The sequence below is a fragment of the Cebus imitator genome, unplaced genomic scaffold (assembly GCF_001604975.1).
Source record: "Cebus imitator isolate Cc_AM_T3 unplaced genomic scaffold, Cebus_imitator-1.0 Scaffold46, whole genome shotgun sequence".
Lineage (NCBI taxonomy): Eukaryota > Metazoa > Chordata > Mammalia > Primates > Cebidae > Cebus > Cebus imitator.
The window spans coordinates 5,510,411-5,537,302 of NW_016107361.1; the positions used below are offsets into that span (position 1 = coordinate 5,510,411).

The window sequence follows — 26,892 nt, forward strand, 5'->3', positions numbered from 1 at the left end:
ATGCTTTAATAAAAGTTAGCTACAATGAGAAGTAAGATCTAGGGATCAGGGGCTATGTTTGCAGCAAAACTTTAGAGCCCAGACAGCTTACCTTAGAGCCCTGGGCTTAGTATTGACTATAATTATTTCAGTAAGGCAAACCTGAAGAAGGGGAAACTGAGGGAGTTGACCCAGGTTCTGACTGGTCAGTTGCCTGAAGCTGTCAAAATAGCCAGAAAGGTCTATGTTTTAACAAGAATGAGTCCGTTCCCGTGTGCTTTGGTTGCCAAGTACCAATTATGTTCTGATGTTGCTAAAGCCTTTACCCTGCAGTTATTGAATAGGAACTTTGTCCGAACCCATTTCTTCTTTGCTTGTCCTGCCTCTGTTCTGGAGCATCATTTTGCTGAGTCCCATACTGGACTGGACGTGACTTCCTTGAACATCTCACCTGTTAAGGCAATTGCAGAGAGCTTTTCCTGAAGCTCTGCCTTTTCTAATGCCTACAATCCAGCCCTTAGAAGAAGCTGGTACAGATGCTTGCTGTCTTTATTAGAAAGAATTTACCTACTGTTGTGGACCTTTTTGTTTTTTATGTGCAGCAGCTATCTCTTTTTATCTCCGTAGTTGGGCAGCATGCTTCAGAGGGCATTGAGTAGTGATCTGTGAACTCACTCTGTATAGCTTCTCCCATTGGGAGCTGAGGTGGAAAGAGTCTGAGTACTGCCCGGCACGTTTGCCTCCCACCCTTCCAATGACCATTCTTTTGAGCCATGCTGTCCAACACTATAGCCATTAGCCATATACAGATATAAAAATTGAATGTAAATTAATTAAAATTAAATAAAATTAGAAGTTCAGGTCCCCTATCACACTGGTCACATTTTAGGTGCTCCATAGGTACAAGTGATTAATGGTTACTGTATCAGACAGCAGAAATATAGAACATTTTCAGTGGAGATTTAAGTGTCTACTCTTCCCTTGGGGTTTAAGCTAAACTGACTTAAATTCCCGCACACTTAGCAACTTAAAACAGCACTAGTTTATTATTTCACTATTCTATAAGACAGATGCCCATCTGACACAGGTCTCACCAGGCTAAATTCAAGGTGTCAGCTGGATTTTTTTTCTTTCCAAGAGCCTGAAGGGAGCATCTATTTTCTTGCTCACCTCTGCAGGTTGTTTGGCAGAATTAAGTTCCTTAAGGTTGTAAGTCTGAGGTCCTTATTTCTTACTTTCTGTCAGCTGAGGACTATTTCCAACTGTAAAGGTGCCCATATTCCTTGGCTCCTGGCCCCTTCCTCAATATTCGAAGCTAGTAAAAGTAGCTTGAATCTGTTTCATGATTGAAACATCTCTGACTTTCTCTGAGTAAGTCTGTGCTTATAAGGGGCTCCAGTGATTACACTGGGCCTACTCAGATAATCTAGGATAATCTCCCCATCTCAAGATCCATACCTTTAATCACATTTGCAAGATCTCTTTTGCCTTATAAGGTAATGTATTAGAGCATAGATATCTTTGGTGGGAGGGATATTTGTGTTATTTGGTCTATCATATGCCTCCAGATTAAGTTTTGCAATTATTAAGCAAAAATAGCTTAATATTTGAAAAGGTAGCTTATTTGAAGAGGATAATTAAGATTCTACCACCTTTATGTAAATATTATCACTAATTTGCTTTAGAGGCTAAACATCGGGGGAAGACAGGAAACTTAAAGAAATAGATGAAGACATGGAGAAGGTGGAACCTGGAATTTTTGCTTCTTAAAACACATTTTATATTGTTTCATGATGAAACACATATCCATAATAGTACAGTTTAGAGTACATTGATAATTTATCACCAGGCTATCTCTGAATTAAACGTTTACTCATATTTCATTTTTTAAAAAATGAAAATATACAGAAATGGCATTATAATTATGAAGATAATATCTGAAATTGAACAATGTTATAATAATCTTACCAAATTGTAGGTACTTAATGTCATATACTCAATAGCTTGCCTGCCTATCAGACAATAGATTTCTAACTTGATTTTTAAGATACTTGAGTAAAATCTACTTTCTTTTAATGTTTGTTGCCATTCAAATATTCACCATAGGTTTATGTACTACACTCATGTTTAATTTAATGTGTAAAATATTATATATATATATTTAATTAAAAGTTTCCAGTTTATCATCTATTTTAAATATTTTACAATGATATGCTACCTTGTAATAAACTCCATTTATAAGTTTTGAGAATGAATGCAGCATTTACCTTTTTCATCTTTCATTTTATTTATCTCATTAGTTAAGAAACCTTTCCAGCTTGGACCTACGTCATATCACTGAACTGGATAATGAAACCGTGATGGAAATTGTCAAGAGGTGCAAAAATCTTAGCTCTCTCAATCTCTGTCTGAACTGGATCATAAATGACAGGTAACCATTGTAACATGTTAAAAATACTTTTCTGGAGGAAGACATGTAGCAAATACCAATTAACATTATAACAAGACATGTCTTTAAAATTGAATGCAGTTGTGCCTTTTCAAATAGATATGTTTAAGTTTTGAAAACCATCTAGACCTATACTTTTAATGCATTTTTTGCTTGTAATTGCAGCAAAGTTTTTAGGTGCTTTAATACAAATGTTTTCCTCAACAGTTGTAGCAATAGTAAGCTGTTGAATTTTTTCTTTGCTATCTGTCTAAGACTTGCCTGCTTTTTGCCATGCTTGTAAGTTTGTAATCATATATTATTTGTCGCTTTAACAGTTTTGCAACATTTGTGGTTGATTTTAATGATTTGGAGAAACCATCTGAAACATTATACATTTAAATCCTTTCCTAAAGGTGACATTTTTTTTTTTTTCAGAGATGGTGTCTCACTGTGTTTCCCAGGTGCAATTCCTGGGCTCAAGTGATCCTTTCACCTCAGCCTCCTGAATAGCTTGGACTACAGGCATATATGCCACTGTGCCTATATTAGTCCATTCTAGTATTGCCATAAAGAACTACCTTAGACTTGGTAATTTATAAAGATAAGAGATTTGATACATAGTTTTGCAGGTTCTATAGGAAGTATGGCTGGAGAGGCCTCAGGAAACTTAGAAGCATGGCAAAAAGCAGGCACATCTTACATGGCCAGAGAAGGAAGGAAGAGAGTGAAGTGGGAGGTACTCCACACTTTTAGACATCCAGTTCTTGTGAGAACTCACTCACTATCAGGCCAACAGCAAGGGGGAAATCTGCCCCCATGATTCAGTCACCTCCCAACATGCCCTTCCTCCAACATTAGGGGTTACAATTTGACGTGAAATTTGGGTGGGAACACAAACCAAACCCTATCAGCACCTAAGGATGACATTTTCTTTTCAGTATATACATGTAATTTGTTTCAGAAATGGAAGTCTTGTGATGAATAGTTTAATATACAGTATAGAATTGGAAGTTTTTTTCTTGTGAAGAATGATTAACCCATTTTTCTTTGAAATATTTAAGGAAGGAAGAAAACAATACAGGAAAACCCTTAAAAGTAGCCTATTATAATGAAAACAACTGCAGAGTAGCACCAGTACTACTGATTAGGTAGATTTGTAAATATGGACATGAGAGGATTCTTGCCCAGTAAGTTTCCAAGAATTTTTAAGATAAGTTTCTATAAATATTTTCCTTTCAAAATAGAAATCACTGCTTCAGCTAAAATTAGAACCTATTTAGATTTAAATATTCTTTTAAAAATAGAAGAAATAATTTTTTGGTGTCAGATAATGCTTTAAATTTAAGATATTTTTAATTTTTTTTTTTTTTTTTTGAGGCTGAGTCTTGCTCTGTCACCCAGGCTGGAGTGTAGTCGGTGGCACGATCTCCGCTCACTGCAACCTCCGCCTCCTGGGTTCAAGGGATTCTAGTGCCTCAGAACCCCAGTAACTGGGATTACAAGTGTGCACCACCACGCCTGGCTAGTTTTTGTATTTTTAGTAGAGATGGGGTTCTGACATGTTGGCCAGGCTGTTCTCTAACTACTGGCCTTAAGTGATCCCCCAGCCCCCGCCTTAATCTTTCAAAGTGCTGAGATTATAGGCATGAGCCACTGCACCTGGCCTCCCCTCTTTTAATTTCCTTTTATACTTTAAAAATAAAACCATGTAGACTCCACTTTTCCCAATTTTGGTAAATTCTAATGATGACGTTTTCTTAAATTACCCTTAGTTACTCTTTAAATTATGTGATAGCCTTTACTTCACTCTTAATTAGTAAAATTTTTCTTGAAAAATGTACTCATATAGAATGGGTATGTGATCACCATTTATAAAAATTCTCTTGTTTTTGAGTAATATTCACCCTATGAAATATATCAATATTTAAAGAAAATGGAACTGGAGGTCATTATTCTAAGTGAAGTAACTCAGGAATCAAAAACCAAATACCATGTGTTCTCACTTATAAGTGGGACTTGAGCTATAGGTGTGCAAAGGCATATAGAGCAGTATAATGGACATGCGAGCTCAAAGTGAGGAGTCTTGGAGGGTGGTGAGGGATGAAAACTGCCTATTGGGTACAGTGTACACTACTCAGGTAAGGGGTGCACTAAAATCCTAGACCTCACCACTATACAATTAATCCATGTAACCAGAACCACTTATGCTCCTAAAGTTATTGAAATTAAAAAAATTAAGAAAAAGAAAATTCAAATAAATTAACTTTCCTGAAAAGAAAATGTACAAAGTAAAATTCTCTATATTCAACATTCTATATAAAAATTTAAAGTAATCTTTAAAAAGCTATTCATGACAAATAATAAAGTACATAAATAAACAATATCTTGTGGGCTTAGGTATCTAACATTAGTTTAATATATTACCGTAAATTTCTTGGTAATACATTGAATTAAAAGGAGAAAACTGTTTCTGCAACAAGATGATTATATTCCAAAACAGTTTTCGGTATACAGGACATGTGTAGAAGAGTCATTAATTGGAGACTACTATAATTGATAAATAAGAGATAACAGTCTATACATGGTTATATGAATTATCTAAGTAAATATTTTGCTTAGGCTTGTATCATTTAATTAAAGATGGGAGAATAGATTTTTAATCTTCTAGTTCTTTAAATGCTAATTTTGTTGTAACTGGGTAATTTACAAATGAAAGTGTTGGGAGCTCTCACTTTGCTTATCCTTCCCTTTGTTAGGCTTCGTGTACTCAAACCTTGTGCTTTTTCAATCATTTTTTCCTACTTAACTGTAATGGTTATTTGGTGTTTGATGCCAAATATATGTATTGTAGAGATTTACTTGCAAGGATGAAAGCGTATTTTTATGTTTTTAATGGAAAAGTTTGGATTGAGAAAATATGCATTTTAATGAGGTTGAGCAGTAGCATTTTAAAGATCAGGGTCTTTTAGGTTTTAATTACACTACTTGCACTTATCCTGTATACTGTAATAGAAGTTTCAAACATTAAAACCCACTTTGCAGTATCATCTAAATTACTCATCTCATTGTTCTTGCCATACTATATTACTAAGCTAAGTAACATTTGTAATTATATTGGTGTAAATCTAGAACTTCTCATCAGACTTAATTATAATTTCAGCACTTAGCTGAGATGGGTTAGTAACCTTCCACATAGAGGGCACTGGAATGCACTAATGCATTTAGCCTATCAATTAATTCTGTTTTACATTCGTTCATTATTATTATCCTCTAGTAACTCAGAAAGCATTTATTAGCCCCCAACTAAATACTTGGTACTATGTCTCATACTATGGGGCACTGAGTTCCTGCTGTTCTCAAAGGTCACTCTCTTTAGGTGACATAAGACTTAATGATAATAGTGAGCCTTGTAAGGATTGAGGGGATGAAAGTAACCTTTATTACCCAGGTAATTGATAGGCACTTTACACGTGTTCTCATTTAATCTCTTCAACGACTTTTGTTCAGGGGAAAGTCATACTATTTCTATTAAGTCTAAACCATTCCTTTGACTTCTCTTTGGCTTTTCAGTAGATGTATTTTTCCATCGTCGTTGCAGTAAAATCTAAGGGAGGACAAACAAGAAAAAGTGAATGGCTAATCAGTAAATTTTCCATGTCATAGTCGGGATTCACATACAATTTACATTTACATATAAAATTCTTAATTTTTTAACTAAGCTCATTATTTTCTTTCATATTGAAAGTATAGTGGAACTTTTAGATATTAATTTCTATACAATACCTGTTACAAGGATTTATCCTGAATGTTGCTAGTTTTAATAAAGGATTTTTCACATTAAGGTAAACTTCAATACTTGTCATAGTCCTTTATATATAAGATTTACCCTAGGCTTTAAAAGTTCTTATCTGTGAACATTTTTTTTAAGTTCAAAATTTTAAAACATGTAGTAATTGAAAGACTTTACTGTTATGGTGCCTTTTAACATTTTCTGGTCCTTGAATTGATGATCTCTGTGACTAAGACATGCTGCTCTTTATCTTTGTTTTTCTAAAAGCACTTTTTGTGTTTAGAGAGTTAAACAGCATGATATTTTCTTGTATTCAGAAGGATGGTCTGGTAGTCATTTGACATTTACCATTGCTTTTGAATACAAATAAAATCCAAGTGTTTTATGAAAAGAGGACACTGACTATTTCTATCACTGATTTAAATTAAACATCTGGTTATTATGTCTCCTCCAGTCTGATTCTAAGTTTATCGAAATTTTTTTGTAGTTATATTAGTCTTTATTATTTCACATCCAATTTGGTCTACAGCATTTTTATATGTTTGACACAAAGTCCAAAAGCAGCATGTTTTGGGTGTAAAAGCTGATGTGTAAAAAACTGAATGGTCTGAGCATTGTTATAGAAATATAATAGTTCTTTTATTCTTTTTTGTTAATAAGAATTAAATCTAATTGATTTTAATAGATCTTTACAAAAGCTCTTTTTAGTTTTTAAACTATCAAAGAGCTAATCTCATTTTCAATTTTTTACATTGGTCCTGAAAATTAAATTAGTTTAATCCTATGTTTTATATCCCCATTATCAAATATATGAGCCTTTTTTTTGACAGTTGACCATGCTTGCTCATGAATTAGGAGAACAATACAGAAAATACTACAAGATAAATAACATTATTTAATAAGTAGCTAAAATCACAAAGCATAACAAAAGCCAGCGTTGTTGTTAATATCAGTTTTGTTGCCATAATTTGCTGTGTGAATCTTGTATTTATGTAAAGGAAGCTACTTCATCACTGCATATTCTAAAATTTGGAAAACTTTAAATCTTAGACTGGTATCCATTTTCTTTCAAGTAAAAAATAAGGTTTACAAAATATTACTATTTTATTCTATATGTGCTACAGGTTAAAATAGTACCTATAGATATTTTTCTCTCTCTTTTTTTTTTAAAAATGAAGTCACACTCTGTTGCCCAGGCTAGAGTGCAGTGGCACGATCTCAGCTCACTGCAACCTCTGCCTCCTGGGGTTCAAGTGATTCTCCTGCCACATCCTCCTAAGGAGCTGAATACAGGCATTCACCACCATGTGGGGCTTATTTTTGTGTTTTTAGTAGAGATGGGGTTTTACCAGGTTGGCCAGGCTGGTCTAGAACTCCTGACTGCAAGTTATCCATCCATCTTGGCCTCCCAAAGTACTCAGGTTACAGGTGTGAGCCACTGCCCCCACCCAGATATTTCTCTTTAAATATCACTTTTAAATAAGACCATTTGAAGTTGCAAACTGGTGAGCCACAGCTGAGTCTAGTCCACAAAGCTGTTGTGTTTGGCAAACACAGTATTTAAAAATTTTGAATTAGTTGCCAGCACTTTAAAAATTGGGATATTTCACATAAATATTCTGAATTCAGGCTTTCTTTTGCAAAAGTTGTAGACCCAATAATAACAGGCCCACATTTTCTCATGTCAACATTCTTTCCAGGATGAGGAATGGACTGTTCTCTTTGGCCATTTTCCATTTATCCACTCTTCCCACCAGGCATGATCCATTTTCTTTATATTATCTGCGTGTCCCCCACCTAGTCTACAAACTGAATTCTCCTTCCTTAAAATTGAAATGTAGAGAATTTAGATATTTCATATTGAAATCATATAGTTTTTTTTAAATTGCATCTGGTAAAATATATTAAAAAATGATAGAGAGTTCATTAGTTTACCTAAATTAGTTACTTATTATTTCAGGCACTGGAATGTTAGTCAACAGGTGGAAGTTATAGACAGAGACAGAATGAAGTTTAAAATAAGTTAAAACCTTGATTTTCATCAGCTGCTTTCCAAAACAGAGAATGCACTCTTTGTTAGTGTTCAAACAGAGTGCTGTAAAGAGTTTCCTGAATTGTAAGGAGGGTTGGACTAGTTTAACATTCCTCTAACTCCAAACCTATGATTTAAAGTTGCTAATTTTAAAATGAATTCATTGGCAATGTTTAGTGTTTGATTCATGATTCCTTTGTTTTCAATATTAAGAAAACTCTTAATACTATTCTCTCTCTCTTTCTTTTTTGTATAGAAAAATCCCTCTTTTGTTTTTTTAGTTATATTGAGGTGAAAGTTGTAGAGTGACAGATTACTTCACTACCCCTTTCAGTGAGACTGACAGCACCTTGGCTCATGTAAAACTCAATGAGGCTTTATATAAAGATTTTTCTAACTCCCCTGATCCTCTCTGGATGTTTATTCTGTTTCTTCTTTCAAATTTCCGTTGATTCAATAAAAAACGGTGATATTTAGAAATAAAGTTCAAAGAGGATTTGAGCAGGTGTTGGTGATATAAAATATTTGCTGAGTGCCCATTGTGTTTTATTTCCAAGAATTGTTTTGTGAACATATGCTATATATTGTATTTATAAGTGTTCAAGGACTGGGTAGATAATCTACCATCTTCCTGTGAATGTCATGTCACAGTGGACTTAGAATTTTATTTCATTTCAATCCCCTAATATTACTTAATTCTCCTAGAGACTGAGGTTTTAAAGATTGCCCAAGGGGAACAAACCTATCCATTAAATCTAGCAGGCAGAGTTGAATATGAGTTTGAGAATGTTTTGTTTTCTATTAAAGTTAAGTGGTGTAGAGGAGAGACATACTTTTTCACCTTGGAGTATTGAGTGTGAAGTTTGAGCAATTTTCTATCATAAAAGCCTGAAAACTTGGAAATAAAGAGGTGGCAAAAATAATGCTGACTGTTGAAACGGCTTGGTGGTGGTATTTATAGCAGCACCACCTTGCCTCTATAGAATGCAGAGCAATCTGTCAGCAAACTTTTGGTGCCTAATAATGTGTCTGGGCTGGTTAGGTAAAGCTTTAGTAAAATTGAATTTTAGCTTATTTCTTTAATACACTGAATAGTTTTGCATATGTTTTATGACATTATTTGTGTTTTTGCAAAAAGAATAATGAAATATATTTTACTGAGTTCTGAGAGGATTGTAGAATGAAGTCTTTCTAAACTAGTGACATCAGTTTGAGGTAAGCATATTTTTGGCACTATCTTTTTTTATTCACAAATTTACATTTATGTGTAAGACCATCCCTAAAAGAATAGATTGGTATTGGAGTAACTATTATTCTGGGCTTCCAAACTATCTTTAAAAAATCATGAGGCCAGGCAGTAGTCTCACCTCTTGTCATCTCAGTACTTTGGGAGGTAAAGGAGGGTAGATGACTTGAGCTCAGGAGTTTGAGATCAGCCTGGGCAACATGGTAAAACCCCGTGTCTAAAAAACAATTTTTAAAAATTAGCCGGGTGTGGTGGCACATGACTGTAGACCCAGCTACGAGAGAGGCTGAGCTGGAAGGATCACTTGAGACCTGGGGGCAAAGTTTGCAGTGACCTATAATTGTGCCACCACTCTCCAGTCTGGGAGACAGAGGAAGATCCTTTCTCAAAAAAATAAAATAAAATAAAAAATCATGTCTTCTCTGTTCTTCTGTCCATCAGAGCTTCTTTCTAAAACCATAATTGGCTGTGTAGTCCTAGTTAGTTAAGAGTGTATATTTTTTCTCTCTCTTTCTTTTTTCTGGAGCAAGGATAATAGCAATAGCTGTAATAGTTACCACTTAATTACAATCTGTTCCAGACACTGTTCTGTTTATGCATGTTGTTTTATTTAATCTGTACAAACAACTCTGAGGAAGGAATTATCCCCTTTTCAAACAAAGGAATTAAGGCCCAGACATGTTGACTAGTTCACAACTAGTGGAACCAAGACTGGAACCCGTTTTCATGTGTCTTAAATGTCCAAGCTCCTACTATGAAGGGCTCACTGTCTTCCACATACTTATTCTGCTTCAGATCTCGAGTGACCATATAGCTTGGTTTGCCCAGGATAGTTACAGCCCATGCCTGTTATTTTGGCATTCTGTCAGGTTTAGTATTTGTGTTGCTGCTCTTCCTAAGTTCCAGAATATCTTGGTTTAGATGATAAATTAAATGGTCATAAAACCTCAGACATCAGATATGGTTGATCATTCTAAACATAGTTAGAATGTTACCTTTTCTTTTTCCTGTGGGATATCTGAAAGTTGACATGTTTTGAATATTTTAGAGCATATAGCAAGTTGTGGATATTTTTTGAAACAGCTTATTTTTGGTAAAAAGTAATTTTTCCAATCAACCCCATTTGTAACTCTTCATTTCTTATGATGTTTCTTGAGGAAAAGTAGAAAATCTTGTCCACTTCTTTGTTTTGTACTACATATAACTCATAGCTGGTCTGAAAAAGAATTTCCTTAATGAAGTTTGAATAATTTATTTAACTTATAATGATGCACAGTTATTTTTACAAATATTTCATTATCTGTAAATTCTACCTTGTTACTTGTAGCAAATACTAACCCGTTGTAGATTAAACCCCTATGTAACTACTGGTTATATGCTTTGAATAAGTTGTCTTTCGGTTAAAAAGAAGGAAGTTGACCCGGCACAGTGGCTCATGCCTGTAATCCCAGCACTTTGTGAGGAGAGGCAGGCGGATCACGAGGTCAGGAGATTGAGATCATCCTGACCAACATGCTGAAACCCCATCTCTACTAAAATAGAAAAAATTAGCCAGACGTGGTGGCACGTGACTGTAGTCTCAGCTCCTTGGGAAGCTAAGGTGGGGGAATTGCCTGACCCCAGGAGGCAGAGGTTGCAGTCAGCTGAGATCATGCCTCTACACTTCACTCTGGAGACAGAGCAAGACTCTGTCTCAAAAAAAAGAGAGAAAGAATTGGCACAATTAATATCTATACTTTTTTAAGTATGTGGGGTTTTTCAAATAATTGGTGATATTTTACTCCAAAATGAAAAGTTTTTCTGGTAAAATTATTTGTGCATTTATCTTCAGATGAGATTCTTAGTGCCTTCAAATTTAAAGAAATTTTTTCAGCTGTTTGGTAGGTAGTAGTATTAGATATCAGTTCTGATATTGGTTCTTTTAGTACTTCTAGTAAGTAAATATCATTTTTAAGGAAATATTAATTGCTATGTAACACCAGAGTATTTAACGTGGTAAAGTAACTTTAAAGGAAAGATCTGTAAGATATGTGTATATTTTAGCCTGCTTTGATTTTTAACTCCGAGAGAGAGATGGGACTGAATTTGATGTGGGTGATTTTGGCATATTGATTCTCCATGTTGACACTATTTTGTCAAATAGAATAATGTGAATATTATTTATTATAGTCCTAACATGTAATGGTAATTTTTAATTTCTGTGTTGTCTTTGATTCCTAGTGAGCAATAGTCCATAAGCAAACATTTCTATAAATACAAGTAGTAGTAATTAACAACTTCCATAGAATCACATTATGGATGTTTCTGGATGTGCTACTCTAAATGCTGCAACTGCTTTTGTGTTTTTCAGGCCATAAAAAGATGAGTGAACAGAGGTAGGCGTTTAGCTTTCAGGATTTAAATATATTTTCCATGTTATGAAATCATAATTTGTGATTAAATTATAGGAAAGAATGAGATACATTTTATATAATGATAAATACAGTGCTATAAGCATATGGATTTAGAGACTTCCTAGTCTCAGATCTGTTTTAAAATTGCCAGCAATGAAGAAAATCTTCATTTATTGATGAAAATGATGGTAGCTTATTGACTGCTTGGACAAATTTATTCCATCTTCCATTTCTCCCAGGTGTTGTCTTATTCTTAACCCAGCAAACCAAAAGTGGCAATTAAAATAACTTCACTGTTGTCAAATTTTTAAAATGTATGATAAATGAAGCCCAGTAAACAGTGAAAATATGAGAAAGGTGATTAAATCTGACAATTTTCTTGTAAAAGACTTGAGATGATAAATATCTCCTGTGATTAGTTATTAATTTGGTACAAGGGATTTTGCTTCAGCCTAAAATATTTTATGAACAGTGGCATGAAGAAATATTTTAGAGGTACACACATGTTTAACCATAGGAGAAATTGCCAGAACTTGATTGGTAATAATTAAAAATGGCAGACATGACACGCAAGTGTCTGGGCTATTTTCTGTATGACAAGTACTTTCAGAAATTAAGAAAGGGAGGTGTTTCCTGGAGACATGAAGAATGACAGAATACTTTCAACTTGAACCTTTTTGCCTCATGAAAATGGAAAGGTTTTATGTGTATCATTCTTCAACTGATAAAACATTTAATTTAAGACAGTATAAAATTACTCCTTACTTACTGAAGTATGAAAAAAAGCCAAAGTTGTTCCTTAACAATTATAGTTGCACTGCTACTAATAGTTTCCCTTAAAATGAAAATGAATTCCTTTTATTTAAAGAAAAGATGAAATAATAACGGTGATTGTAATGAAGTGCTGTATCATGTTACTGTCTAGCTGAATCTATAGCACATGGCTCTGTTGGTGGCATATATTATTGTGTGGCTCTGTGACATTTTGTTTATGAGTCTTTCTCCTTGTAAGGAGGACCTGGGTCTTGCATCCCCCTCCCTCGCCTCACAGCCCCCTTCCACCCTTGCTTCCAATCAGCACCTCACACAGTGCTCTGCTCATTGAATAAATTTAATACATTTGTGTTGAGAGAATGATAGATCATGCTTTTGTATGATGAATAAATTTTCTTTTAAATTTGGCTCAAACTCTGGCTAAAATTCAGGCAATTGGTTCAGATTCTTCTTTTCTAACAGATTTATTTATTTCTGAATAAAGTTGGTGCTTCATAAAGTGAGGATTTAATGTCATTGTTCGGATTCAGATAGAGCTTGCTTTATGTAGTACATGCTATTTGTCTGAAAGCCATAGTCTCATTTTTGAACAAGAAATAGAATTTCAATGTTCAATCAATGGGTTTTGCCCTTTGGAATACTTTGAGTGAAGAAGTGAAGAACCAGAAACTTTACTTGCCTTCCATTTATACCTTGTATTAATTGAAAAGAGATGGAGGAGACAGTTGCAGCTCGCTCTTTCTTTCTTTCTTTCTTTCTTTCTTTCTTTCTTTCTTTCTTTCTTTCTTTCTTTCTTTCTTTCTTTCTTTCTTTCTTTCTTTCTTTCTTTTTCTTGGTGAAAAAATATGGCTATATGAGGAAAAAGATCTTATGAGTTTTTTTTTAGCTCTTCTTGTAGTACTTTTAAGTGCTACTTTTAAAATGTATATTTAGTGTTTGGTTAATTGCTACTATGAACCTAAACACACTGATTAAGGCCAGGTTCACATTAGAACAATTATCTGGTTAATTGCTCTGGTGCAAAAAGAGGCTAAAAAATCATCAGAACATCAAGTTGTGAAAGCACTGGCAGGAGTTTCAAAACCACCAAGCATACCTACTGCAAATCACATCAGCAAAGCAATTAATTTAGGCTAATTGCTTTTCTGTTTGTTCAAGATGCACTTTGGAACTGTCTTTTGAAATTGTGGCAATTAAGATTAGTGAGCAATATAATTAAAAAATGTTGGAATAGTCACTATTTTTTAAAAGTGGTACTATTTCATATAAACCTGTATAGTATATCTCTCATCCATGTAGTACTTTGAAATAATTTAAAAAATAAGATTATTTTATATATTTATAAGATCTGCATAAAAAATAAATTGAGGAGTAGATTACCTATTCCTGAACTATAGCATAGGGTTATCTTTAATTCTAATTATTAGTTAGAATTGACTAATTCAATAATTCATGCTATGACAGCTTGCTCAATATGGTGACAAATAGCTAGCCACCAAAGGTGACATTGGTCAGTGGCATTTTCTCCAGATGAACATATATTTGGCTTCTCATATGGCTTCTCATAACATAATCAGGATCTTAAAAAGTATTAAAAACCAGATTTGACACAATTCACATTATTGAGGTTTTCCTTGTTATTAACTATTATAATTTTGACAGCACCCATTTGTCTAAAATTGTAAACTACTTGTTTCCAGCTGTTTCTCTGTGAGGCAGTGTTATAGCATGTCCCCAGCTGAAAAGAATGACAATTTTAGGAATCAGTTCCTTGTTAGGAAATGTAGTAATGCCATTATTGGGGGAATAACCTTTCATTCCCCAAACTGTCTGTTCACCCTATTGTCAAACAAGCAAGTAGCTCTTTCCTTTACCTCTCTCCTTCTATAGAAGCAATTCTTATGCAGTATGTTTAGTGACATATCCTGCCCCATGAAATTGTTAAAAGAAAATAGGTTGTATTATATTAAGGAGTGTGGCTCCTCAAATGAATCTTTTAGAGACACACGTGTTAAAGGAAGTCCTGGTAGCAATTATCATTTATTCACTGTAATAAATTTGATCTCTTTATAATTCAGTATGAATAGATCTTTGGACATAGCTAATTAACTACATCACAAAATTAAATTTTTCTCTAGGGATTATTTTCATAGGAAAAAAGTGTATGTGCTTTTTATGGCATGTTTTTCTTCCTTTATAAACTTCATAATTTCTAGAAATGCTACATACTCAGTCAAGATTTCCTGGTGTTGCTATTTATTGTGAAATGTTCAATTGGAAAGCTGCTGTTGACTAGGCACGGTGACTCACACCTGTAATCCCAGCACTTTGGGAGGCCGAGGCAGGTAGATCGCTTGAGGTCAGGAGTTCAAGAGCAACCTGACCAACATGGTGAAACCCCGTCTCTACAAAAAAAAAAGTACAAAATTACCCAGATGTGGTGGTACACCTTGAGAGGCTGAGGCAGGAGAATCACTTGAGTCTGCCTGTAATCCCAGCTACTTGGGAGCTGAGGCAGGAGAATCGCTTGAACCTGGGAGGTGGAGGTTGCAGTGAACCCAAGATCATGCCATTGCACTTCAGCCTGGGCAACAAACAAAACACCATCTCAAAAAAATAAAATAAAATACAGAAAGCTGCTCTTGTAGGTAAAAATACCAAATTAGATGGAAATCAGTTTATTGATGAGATCAAATAGAAAAGTGTTGGAGACTCTTAAAACACAGAAAAATCAACTAACCAAGCAACTTAAATGATGGTATTAGATGTTGAGTCTGGATCTTGATCTTCTGTTGAAATGTGTGACTGAAGCAGCAGAGTAATATTACTTCATGTTGGAGAAAATGCAAGCTAGTACTTTTTTGCCCTTTAAAAGTTGACTTCTATGATTATTTATAGTTGAAAATATAGGTACTATAAAAATTTCTCTATTTTGTAGACAGAAGATGTCAAAATATAGCCACAAATTGTGGCTATATATGCACTTTTTTGTGCAATATGACATTGCCTATCCTCCCATTAAAAGGTGGAGTCTTTTTCTCTTTCCTTCTATCCCCTTGCATTTGTGCTGGCTTTGTGACTTGGCTGTAACTGATAGAATATGGTGGAAATTTTGTTGTGGAACTTCTGAGCTTTGGCTACAAGAGGCCTTGCAACTTCTGTCCTTGCATTTTTGGAATACTGCCACCAACATTTAAATAAACTCAGACTGGTCTTTCTAAGGATGAGAAATCACATGAAGATGGAAGTCTAACCAACAGTCAGGACACAAACTGTCATTGACAGGCCATCTTAGACCATCTGTATTAGTCCATTTTCATGCTGCTGTTAAAGACATACCCAGACTAGGCATTTTACAAAAGAAAGAGGCTTAATTGGACTTACAGTTCCATGTGGCTGGGGCCTTCACAATCGTGGTGGAAGGCAAGGAGGAGCAAGTTACCTCTTACATGGATGGCAGCAGGCAAAAAGAGAGAGAGAGAGCTTGTACGGGGGAACTCCTCTTTTTAAAACCATCAGATCCTGGGAGACTTATTCACTGTAGTGAGAACAGCACAGAAAAGACCTGCCCCCGTGATTCAATTACCTCCCATCAGGTCCCTCCCACAACACGTGGGAATTCCAGATGAGATTTGGGTGGGGACACAGCCAAACCATATCACCATCCAGTCTTAGTCAAGCCTTCAGATTGCTGCAGTCCTTGGTAGTAAAACTAGCAGAACTGCTTAGCAAAGCACAGTTCAAATAGCTGGTCCACAGAGTTGTGAACAAGTAAGAGTTGTGTTTTTAAAGCTACTAAATTTTGGTGTGGTTTGTTATACAGCAATGAATGACTAAGACACTGACTTTGTAGCTGCCCTGTGTGGTAAATTTTAAGTCAGACTAAGAGTTTTTCATTCATTAACTTATTTAATTATCACATTATATGACATAGGTTTCATTATGCCCTGTTTTACAGATAAAACAAAATGGAGCACAGAGAGGTAGAGTGTCTTGCTGAAGATCACAGATAGCAAGTGCAGAGCCAAGATTGAATGCAGATCTGTCTAACCTCAAAGCTCCTGCTATTTCCTAGCCATCAAACTGCCTGTAACACCTTATTCTGAATTTAAAAATACGATTGGTTGCAACAAGCAGTTAAACTTACCTGGGAGTCTCTGAAATACAAGTGCTAGCTAATAACATTACAATAAAATAAGTATTAAATAAAATAAATATTATAATAAAACAACATCCGTTTGCAGTTTCCAGTACTGCTATTTAATCTTGAGTATTCATTTAGTGAATGCAAGGAGAAAAAGTTACCTCTTCTGGTCTCATAAGGGCCCAAGTCTGAAAGGGAGAATGTGAAAACAAAATTTAAAATATATAAATATAAGCCCTTGACTTTATATACATTAAAGATAGTTTTGGTATTTCACAGTATTAAATATCTGTATTATTTTCTCCTCTGTTGTCAAGTTATGGAGAAATGGAGAGGGCAAAGAAGACTCTTCCTTAGAATAATTGTGACTGTGGCTTAATCACCACTATATTTTTGTCTTCGACATCTTTGTCTTCTAATAAAAAGTCTTATAATGCTGAGTGCAGTGGCTCATGCCTGTAATCCCAACACTTTGGGAGGCCAAGGCAGGTGGATCACTTGAGGTCAGGAGTTTGAGATGAGCCTGGCCAACATTGTGAAACCCTGTCTCTACTGAACAAAAATTAGCTGGGCATGGTAGCAATGCCTATAGTCCCAGCTACTCGGGAGACTGAGGCAGGAGAATTGCTTGAACCTGGGAGGTGGAGGTTGCAGTGATATGAGATGGCACCATTGTACTCCAGCCCGGGAGATAGAGCGAGACTCTTGTCTCAGAAAAAGGAAAAAAGAAGTCTTACAATAACATAATTTTCTACGGTATACAGGTAATAATGGTACTAATATCTACGAAAAAACTTCACATATAGAAATGGGAATCTTCATTTTTGAAATTCTTTTAACTAATACATAAATGACAATACATCCATAAACTAGTTAGTAGGTGATTCTGACATATATGTATCTTAAATACCCATTTACCATAGCGACACACTAATCAGACCTGCTTCAGGATTTTATTGCTTGTTAAATATTAATGCCTGGGAGCATTTTCTCTGTGATTTATTTTTGTATTTTGAGAGCTATTTTCATTTAGGAAATACGATTTCCATTTGTTTTCCTTTTAACTTGAATTTAAACTGAACTCCCATTTTTGCTTTCGACATAATCTTTTTTCATTAATAAATTACCAATGATTTTAATATTTTATTGTATTATGCACACATGCACATGAATATATTGCTATGTGTGAATATATATTGGAGAATCTTATTTTAGGTTTGCGGAAAGAAGGGAGAGGGTTATACTTTTTTTCTTTTAGTTTTAATTTACACTCAGATGGATTATAAATTTTTTAGAATGTTACATTGATAACAGCACGGGAGTTACAATTATAGCCAGGAATTGTGACTTTCCACAGTCTTGGGCTCCTAACCAGAAACTCAATAAATGCATGCCGATTGATTGATTGGATGGCAATCAAACCTAGTGAATATAAGCCTATGTTCAAGGTAAGATAAAAGAAAATTGACCTACTCAAGTTGAACAAGAAATAGAGCAAGTCAAAATAAGTCAGTAAAAATCTTCAAGTTTATTTAGTGGGGGTAGACATAGCCCTTAAAAATACTCTGTAAGGCCGGGCGCGGTGGCTCAAGCCTGTAATCCCAGCACTTTGGGAGGCCGAGGCGGGTGGATCACGAGGTCAAGAGATCGAGACCATCCTGGTCAACATGGTGAAACCCCGTCTCTACTAAAAATACAAAACATTAGCTGGGCATGGTGGCACGTGCCTGTAATCCCAGCTACTCAGGAGGCTGAGGCAGGAGAATTGCCTGAACCCAGGAAACGGAGGTTGCGGTGAGCCGAGATCGCGCCATTGCACTCCAGCCTGGGTAACGAGAGCGAGACTCCGTCTCAAAAAAAAAAAAAAAAAACAACAAACAAACAAAAAAAACAACTCCGTAAATGTAATGGAAGAGTTAAACAGTTAGCACTCACTGAATTCGCTAACATAGAATGGTGGCTTATGTGTGAGGTACGTGGATTCAGTTTTAGTCCAACTGACAACATGTTAACCTTGCTAGATTAAAAAAAAACTAAATACAGGAGAATAAAAATGCTAGAGAAACATAATATTCTTGTGGCAACAGTTTATTTGGAAAGAGATGACAAAAATATGTCAAGACAATGCCCTGGCTTTCTTCATTAAATTTAGTAAATACCTTTGAAGAAAACTAAAACAACAGTTGTTTTCTATAACATTTCTTTCTGCAGATTAATAGACATCTATGGGATGACTATCTTTGAGGAAATATATATTACTTACATAGAGTTAATATTTTGGCTATTATGATCTTGTTGGAATTAGAAACTTACAGTAATTTATATCCTTAAATAGATGTCTATCTTTTTTTTATTTCCAAGATTTTTCTCACAAGTTTATTCTCAGTATGGAGACATCATTATGTTATAGAGGAGCTTTTTTGTGTGATGGCTCTTGGCAGCCATCCATCTCTAAGTAGGACATAACAGTGAAGCTTGTTAGAGGCGGAGAAGTGTAAAGTATTACCAGGCAGGCCCTGACAGACATTTAGACATTCACACAGACATTGTTGCTACTTGATGGCCATCTTCCATTGTGAAAAATGTAGCTGTTTAAAAATGGACAAGGTCACAATAACTTTACAATGCTACACTCCTGTTGTTTATGGCATGCACATATATTTTACTCCTGATTCTTTCCCCAGTGACAGTGTTTTTCTTATGTTTAATTTGAATGGTTTTATTTATCTTTACTAACTTGCCACTCTTAGTTGTACACTATATTTTAGTCCTCTAAATAGGCTATCTGCACATTGCACTTGGTAAAGCATTTAGAATTTGTGATGATCCACACTCGTTGTCTTGGGGGTATGCATAGGAGAGAACATAGAATAGTAATACAGAGTGGTAGGAAATCCTAAATCATAGCTCTCTAACTGTGTTTTATTAATGCTTATATTAGCATTGATTTCACTTCAGCTGGATGTTAGGAGGATGATATCCTATAAGCATTTAGGTGGAGCAGACTGCCTAGGATTCCACCTGGGCAGATTAATCTTGAAAACAGTTAATCCTTAGGCTGTTGATAGAAAGTCTACATATGTGTTATTTCAAACCTTCTATTAAAGCAGTCATTTGAAATGTGCCAATTATACATGTATGAAAATTTCAGAATATACAAAAATATATATTCTGTACATCCGTAATGAGCTGCAGTCACTCTTTAGATTATCACATTTGTAAGCTAGACCCGTTTGAAAGAAGGATCTCCAATCTTATTGCAAAAGTAATTTTCTCAGTGAGATCGCTCTTACCCTTCCCCTCTCTTTGTTAAATTTCAAGAGAGTAGGTATATCCAACTGGGTTGTTTCATTTTAAATATGTATATGTGAAACTTACTTCCAAAGACTGCAAAGTAGGAAAATCAACAACTTTTGACTTTCTATTTTAAGGGCAGCTGGAGTAAATTTTTGTTCAATTTTTATTTAATTTGCTGTGACTACTTTTGACATTCACAAATTATGTCATTCACTTTGACATGCAAATAGGAAAATGAATAACTTTGGGATTCAGATTTGAAGAGCTCCTCACAGGTGCTTAGACATGTTGCCTCCCATCTCCTCATTCCTCCTTTCCTCAGGAGCAATGATATGATCTCTAAAAGAGATGTAGTTTTTCCACTAGCTTTTGTAAAAGGCATCTTTCTTTCTCTTTACTGTTTTTGTCACTGTAGTCTCTTATGACATTTTCTTGGGTAATTTATTTCCCCTTTAATATGGATCTTCCCTTTCTTAAATCTGTAGAATATTTTCTTTTTTTGTTGTCAGTGTCACTGATGACATTTTCATCTGATTCTTGACATATTCATTTTATAAAACATGGCTTTGTAAGGAGTTTTTTGGTCACTGACATTTTGGCAAACACTTGCCAGTGGCCACCAGAGAAGGTCAGTTAGATTCAAAGCAATGACATAAATTATCCTGAAAGGCTTCTTCAAATACCTGTGAATAGAGCTTATAGTGGGAGCTAGGAGACTGAGGTCCTTTATGTTTTTGTTTTTGTCCCAAACTTTTTATCATTGGGTCATTCACTATATAACCTTGCTAAACTTATTTAAGTTCTCTTTTATGCTTGGGGTAATGGGAACCCACCTTAGTGAAATGTTTGGAGGCTTAACCATGTTTCAAAAGCACCTTGAGCATGAATCATTAGTTCATTATTAGAATGGTGGCTTGGGTGGTACCATCAATCATCAATGCTTTATCACCATCTTAGCCTCATGGTTTTCTGCAAATTGACAGTGAAGGTCTTAAATCAAACTTTGTAAAGACACTAGCAGATTCTTGAAGGTTACTTATTGCTTATGGTATGGTAGCACTGAAGTGTGCACAATTATCTGAGGAATATAAGACAATTATAGTATACTCATTGTATTCTGTGTTTTCAGATTAAATGGGCAAAGTGTATTCAAATTCATAAGTAGAGATGAAAATAAACAGTGATTTCTCTTATGTTTTATGCTATCATAAAATAAGATCCCTTAGTATATAGCTATTTTGTATTTTTGTGAAATATTTTTCATTTTGATTTTTCATCCAAATGTATTTTAATGAGTTACATTTTAAAAGATATATTTTAGCATTATCTGCACATACACACATGATGGATTAATAAGCGATTAAGTGAAATTCGAAATATTCCAGGAAGCATAGCTTTTAATTTATAATTTCTAGCTCAGTTGAGAAAATGATCTAGTGACTGAAAATTAACTATTTGATTGTTTATGTATAATTTTGAGCTTGATGTATTTCAGGAATCAGGATCTGATTGGAAGTAGTGTCAAAGGTCAGCTAATTTAGCCTTCTACCAACAAGCTCTTGGCTGTTTATCTATTGCATACAGCTCATTGTTTTTTATTTCTCATCTTGTTACCGTGTTTTCTTCATATACCATTTGGGTCCACTTTGTTAACATATCAAATCACACTCTATCTGACACTCAAAATGTTTCTTGCAACTAAAAGATCAGCACTTTCTTAGAGCATTTTTTAAATCAGGTTATTCATTATCAGTTTTTTAAAAAGACTGTAACACATCCCCTTAACTTTGTAGCTTAGAAACATCTACGAGAAATTAAAAAATACAGAGGTGTCTCCCTGGAGCGTGTGTTTTGCAGGAGCAGAGCAGGGAGGGCACAGTGGACTGCCAAAGGGCACACTGCTAGAGGTAAGACACTGGCAGGTGCCGATTTTCCTTTGCTCGGGTCTTGCTCTGTTTTTCCAGGCCCGTGGCTTGCAGGTTTATTAAAATGCTAATGCTATTTATTCCATTTTTATTGGCAGCTCTCCAGATTTGCTTATTGATGTATCTGAATTACAGTGGAATGCAACAACAAAGTCTCACTTGACTCTTTCCTTAGATTTTTGTCAGTGGAAATATATATACCTCAGTGTGAGATAGATCATATGTACGTTTTAATCTGTATGAAAGTGAAATGTTGTAAGGGAACTGTCAACTGCTTGAAAATGAGCTTTTAGTGGGATAGTGAGGTGTCTCACATGGGCTTCTTCCTTAGGTTAGTATATTATTTCACTCCCTGAAGAATAATCATATTTTCCAGAACAAGCACTCAAGTATATTTGTGGATTTCCTTTGTTGTTTCCATTTTCTGTGCTTTGATATTTCACTTCTTATGCAAACTGACTAAAGTGTAGGTTAATAAACTGCAGAGTAATCCACTTGTGACTTGTAGAAGATGGAGGAATTTTCATGTTCCTACATGTCTTTCTGAAATTTTTAACCACAGACACTCAGAATTGTAAAGAACTTCTGAGCAGTACAACCCATCTAACACCTATATTTTGCTATTTTGAAACTGAAGCTAAAGGATAATCGTGACCTGTCCAGGTTCATGCAGCTGGTTAGTGATGAAGGTGAAGCCTGAATGCTGCTTTGCATTAATTGTGAGGCTGTTATATCCCACTATGCTCAGCTACTCCCTTGCCTTTCTTTATTAGAAATTTGTCACCAACACTTGTTTTTTTTTCATGGTGTAGAATTGACTGTGGTCTCTAGATTGTAGACTCTTGTATTTCTTTTATATTCCTTTGAGTGGAAAATAGCATACAAATAGTTGATTTTTAGTAAATATTTTTTAAAAGAAAATCAAGACTACCTAATATCCTACTGTTCAGAGATTTTCACTGTTTACATTTGGTGATCATCTTTTCAGTTATGTGCATATCCGTGTGTAAATTACCCACTTCCTTCTGCAATTACACTGTTCGTAATATTTTACAATTTGCGTCTGTCACTCAACTTCTTTTTGTTTTAATAAATATAGACCTATGTCACCATTTCTAATAGGTTAGTGGTAAGATTTAGCACAGTGTATTTAACCAATCTCTTATTAATAGACATTCTAACTGGTTCCAATTTTTACTCCTATAAATAACTGTATGATAAACATTCTTATACATATGTCTTTGTATACTTTTTTGTTGTCTACTTAGGAATAATTTCTTGAAATGGAATTTCTATGTCTGTGTCTGTTTCTCCATACCTATGCCAATTGTGGATGCTACCATGAACTATTTTGGAGTATTTAAAAATGGCTTTAAGGTTTAAGAAGTGACAAAACTTGGAATAAGTTATTTAGGCAGAAGCATATTTTTCATTAAGGGGCAGAATACGGTAGTAGGTATGAGCATCAGCTCTGGAGGCAGACCATCTGGAACTGAATCCTGGCTCTGCCACTTTTTACCTGCTTGCCATTGGGCAAGTTACTTAACCTCCCTGTTTCTCATTTTCTCGTCTGTACAATGGGGACAGCAGTGGTACTTATTTCATAAACTTATTGTGTGATTTAAATTTATTGTGTGATTATATATGTGAAGTACTTAGAATAGTTCCTGGCACATAGTTGACTACTCAATACATATCAGTTATAATAATAATTATTATCAGTCAGTGAGTATTTGATTTCTGCCTACAATTTATAGTACATGATGTTGGAATGTGGAATTTGAAAAGAAATGTGAGAAATTACCACAGCATTAAAAAAAAAAAAAAAAAACCCTACCAAAAACTGGAGGAAATAAGATGTTAAGTAAATGAAAGTTGCATAATTAGGTTAAATAAAGCAGAACTACAGCCTAAGAAGAGGCTTGGACTAAGACGTAGTTAATTACCAAATGAGTGATATATTCATGAAATACGGTCCTCTTATAATACTTGGAAGGACAAAAATGAAGCTTGTTCTACTTTTTTATTCTAACAGGAACAAACCTTCTGATTTAGAGTGGTCATGTGTCTCACTTGGTGCAGCACAGTCCTGGTTTGTATGGCTTAATGTCATGGTTGGATAATTAATTAATTATATGCTTATTCTATTTCCTGTTGATATCTTCTTTCTGTCAGTGTCATTGTGATGTCGATTCTTGCTTAGGCCTGAGAACTATTTTGATTACTAAGGCATCTTAGTAATTTGTTCTCTTTTGGAGTTATTTTATAGTTTGATTTAGAGACAATCCAATTTCAGGTGCTCAGAGAAAAGCTCATACTTGCTTATCATGTACTGCTTATAAATGTCAGGAGAGAAAATCTAGAAAAATAGTTTATTGTCAAGTTTTAGATGATCTAGCATGTTGCATTAAGATAACCAATGAAGATTTTTTTTTTCTGAGATTAAAGAGAGCAATATTTTAGGCAATTAGGTGGAAAGTTTTAAAACTATAAGTAAAACAAATCCAGTGTTTCTTGGACTTCTGACATACAATTTTGCACGCAAGTTTGCATGTAATGCTAAACATGTTTTGACCAATGTGTAGTTCTCTGTATCTTCAATACAGATTTTAAAAAATATTTTAATGTCCTGCATTGTCGACATCTTAGCCCATTTTCCTATATTTGATTGTCAGTTGAACCTTCTTATTTTCTTGCCTTTGGAGTCACAATAATACATTTAAAGGATTGAGAGTTTAGTCTTTGAATTATGAATAAATGATAAGGAGAATGTAAAGGAATAGAGGTTGACTCTGACATGGTCCCTGGCAAAAATGAAACATTTTAGCCTCTTTCATTATGACTATCTTCTAATTAGATATTATCAAATGTGAGAGGAAAATGCTTGTCACATTTGGATTTATTATGTAGGAAATTTATGCTCTGAATCATAATGGGACTAGATGACTTTTTTTCTGATCTTGTTAAGAATATGGTAAGAGTTTGATCCAATACAATTTGTATTTCTTAAAAAATCCCTTTTTATATGTTAGGCACTGTGCTTTGTACTGTTGATACATAGTTGAATCAGAAATGGGTTCTACTCTGAGGGGTTAATAAGGCCTGTGGATGGCTACTTAGGATTTCAGAAACGTCTGCACATCAGTACAGAGTGATACCAGTAACCACTAACACTTCTATAGCACTGACTCTGACAGTTACTTTTCCAAGTGTTTTATATATATTAAATTTCTAATAACCCTGTGAGGTGTTACTGTTATTGTGCTCAGTTTTCAAATGAGAGAACCAAGGCACAAGAGATTAAATAACTTGCTCAATGTTGTATAGGTAGAAAACTATTTTCTATTCCAAGTGAACTATTTTGAGAAGCATTATTCACATGTCACTGTTTTGTGTCTTATAAGTATAGTTGCTTATGTATTTCAAGAATGAATATGTAGAAATTACTGAATATAATTCATCCATTCATTTACCAGATTTTTGTATGTATGTTTGTTTGTTTTTGGGACAGAGTCTCGCTCTGTCACCCAGGCTGTAGTGCAGTGCCTTACCTCACTGTAACCTTGAACTTGTGGGACTACAGGTGCACATCACCATGCCTAGCTAATTTTTACATTTTTTATAAAGGTAGAGTCTCAGTGTCTTACTCAGGCTGGTCTCAAATACCTGGTCTCAAGTAGTCCTCCCGCCTCTGCTCACAAAGTGCTGGGATTATAGGCATGAGCCACTGCACCCAACCCCAGGTGTTTATTGAGCTCCTACCTTGATCCTACATTTGGAATAAAGCAGTGAGTGGAACATTCGGGTTTCCTACCTTCGCATAGTTTAAAATTCAGCATTAATTTGCCACAGAATTTATAATTTAGCAATATTTGCCTCACAGAATTTATAATTCAACAATAATTATATAATGCTTTTGCTACTTTACATTTTCATAATTTTTATTTACCACTTTTAACTCTGCTGAGCATGCTCTGAAACCTTACTTGCTGTTCCTGTAATTAATGGTTTCCAATTTGCATGTGTGGACAGTTTTTAATTACTGTATATTGTACTTTTCTATAAGCTAGATTTTCACACATTGTACAATAAATTCCTTAATCTGCCTTTTATATGTCTAGTATCATTGCACTTGCTGATGAAACATGGTCCCTGGCTTTCACTTAGGTTTTCTAACTTAATTATGAACTACTAACAGGGATATCGTATTTAACTAAAAATCCTATTGCAATCAAATTTCTTTATATATGTAGAGAAAATGAATATGCTTTTATTATCATAATGAGAAAGTAATTTTGGACCCTGAGTTGATTGATTATTGTCCAGTGGTGTGAATGCCTGCTGGTTATTGCAGCTGATGAGGAAGCTCTAACCTTTGTGGAGGTCTTGGGATGCAAATGGGTAGCAATTTGTGAAAAGAATCAACTTACTAGTTGAATTTGTGGGCTATTTATGTATTTATTTATTCCCAAGATGCTACAGTTTTCTGTCCAGGGACTCTCTAAACATGTTACTATTTATGCATAATCTTGGATGTTAAAAAATAAATTCCCTTCCCCTACCTCTCCTCCAGGGACGTAGTATTTCCCAGTGTGGAGGCTTAAAGGCTTGGGGACTAGATGACCTTCTCAGAGGCCCAAAAGGAGGGTGAAGAAAAGCATTCTTGTTCTCAGCAAGGAAATGGTTAAGGAAATGGCTCCCTTCACAGACTCAGCCATAAGTCGTCTGGGCTGTCTGGCAGCTAACTGTCCAACAAGGCCCTTGTCAAGACTCTTATCTCCCCACAGAATTATGTGGGGCCCGAAAAAGGCGCATGGCTGTGGACCACAGTTTGTAGTTTTAAATCATTATTATTTTTAGATCTTTGGGAGTAAACTTCTC

At 34.9% G+C, this 26,892-nt stretch overlaps 1 protein-coding gene and 1 pseudogene across 5 annotated transcripts in view; both read left to right on the forward strand.

Moving 5' to 3' along the window:
• FBXL17 (F-box and leucine rich repeat protein 17) overlaps window positions 1-26,892 on the forward strand; it is a 536,693-nt gene that overhangs the window by 183,925 nt on the left and 325,876 nt on the right. For all 4 annotated transcript variants that reach the window (XM_017527156.2, XM_037737994.1, XM_017527158.2 and 1 more), the window contains one exon: window positions 2,280-2,410. In XM_017527156.2, the coding sequence (XP_017382645.1) occupies window positions 2,280-2,410 (131 nt within the window). The remainder of the gene's footprint in view (window positions 1-2,279; window positions 2,411-26,892) is intronic.
• Window positions 19,974-26,892, forward strand: part of LOC108303353 — a 56,835-nt pseudogene continuing 49,916 nt past the window's right edge. Inside the window, exons 1-2 of the transcript XR_005199981.1 lie at window positions 19,974-20,054; window positions 21,880-21,993. The product of XR_005199981.1 is annotated as a 60S ribosomal protein L34-like (transcript). The remainder of the gene's footprint in view (window positions 20,055-21,879; window positions 21,994-26,892) is intronic.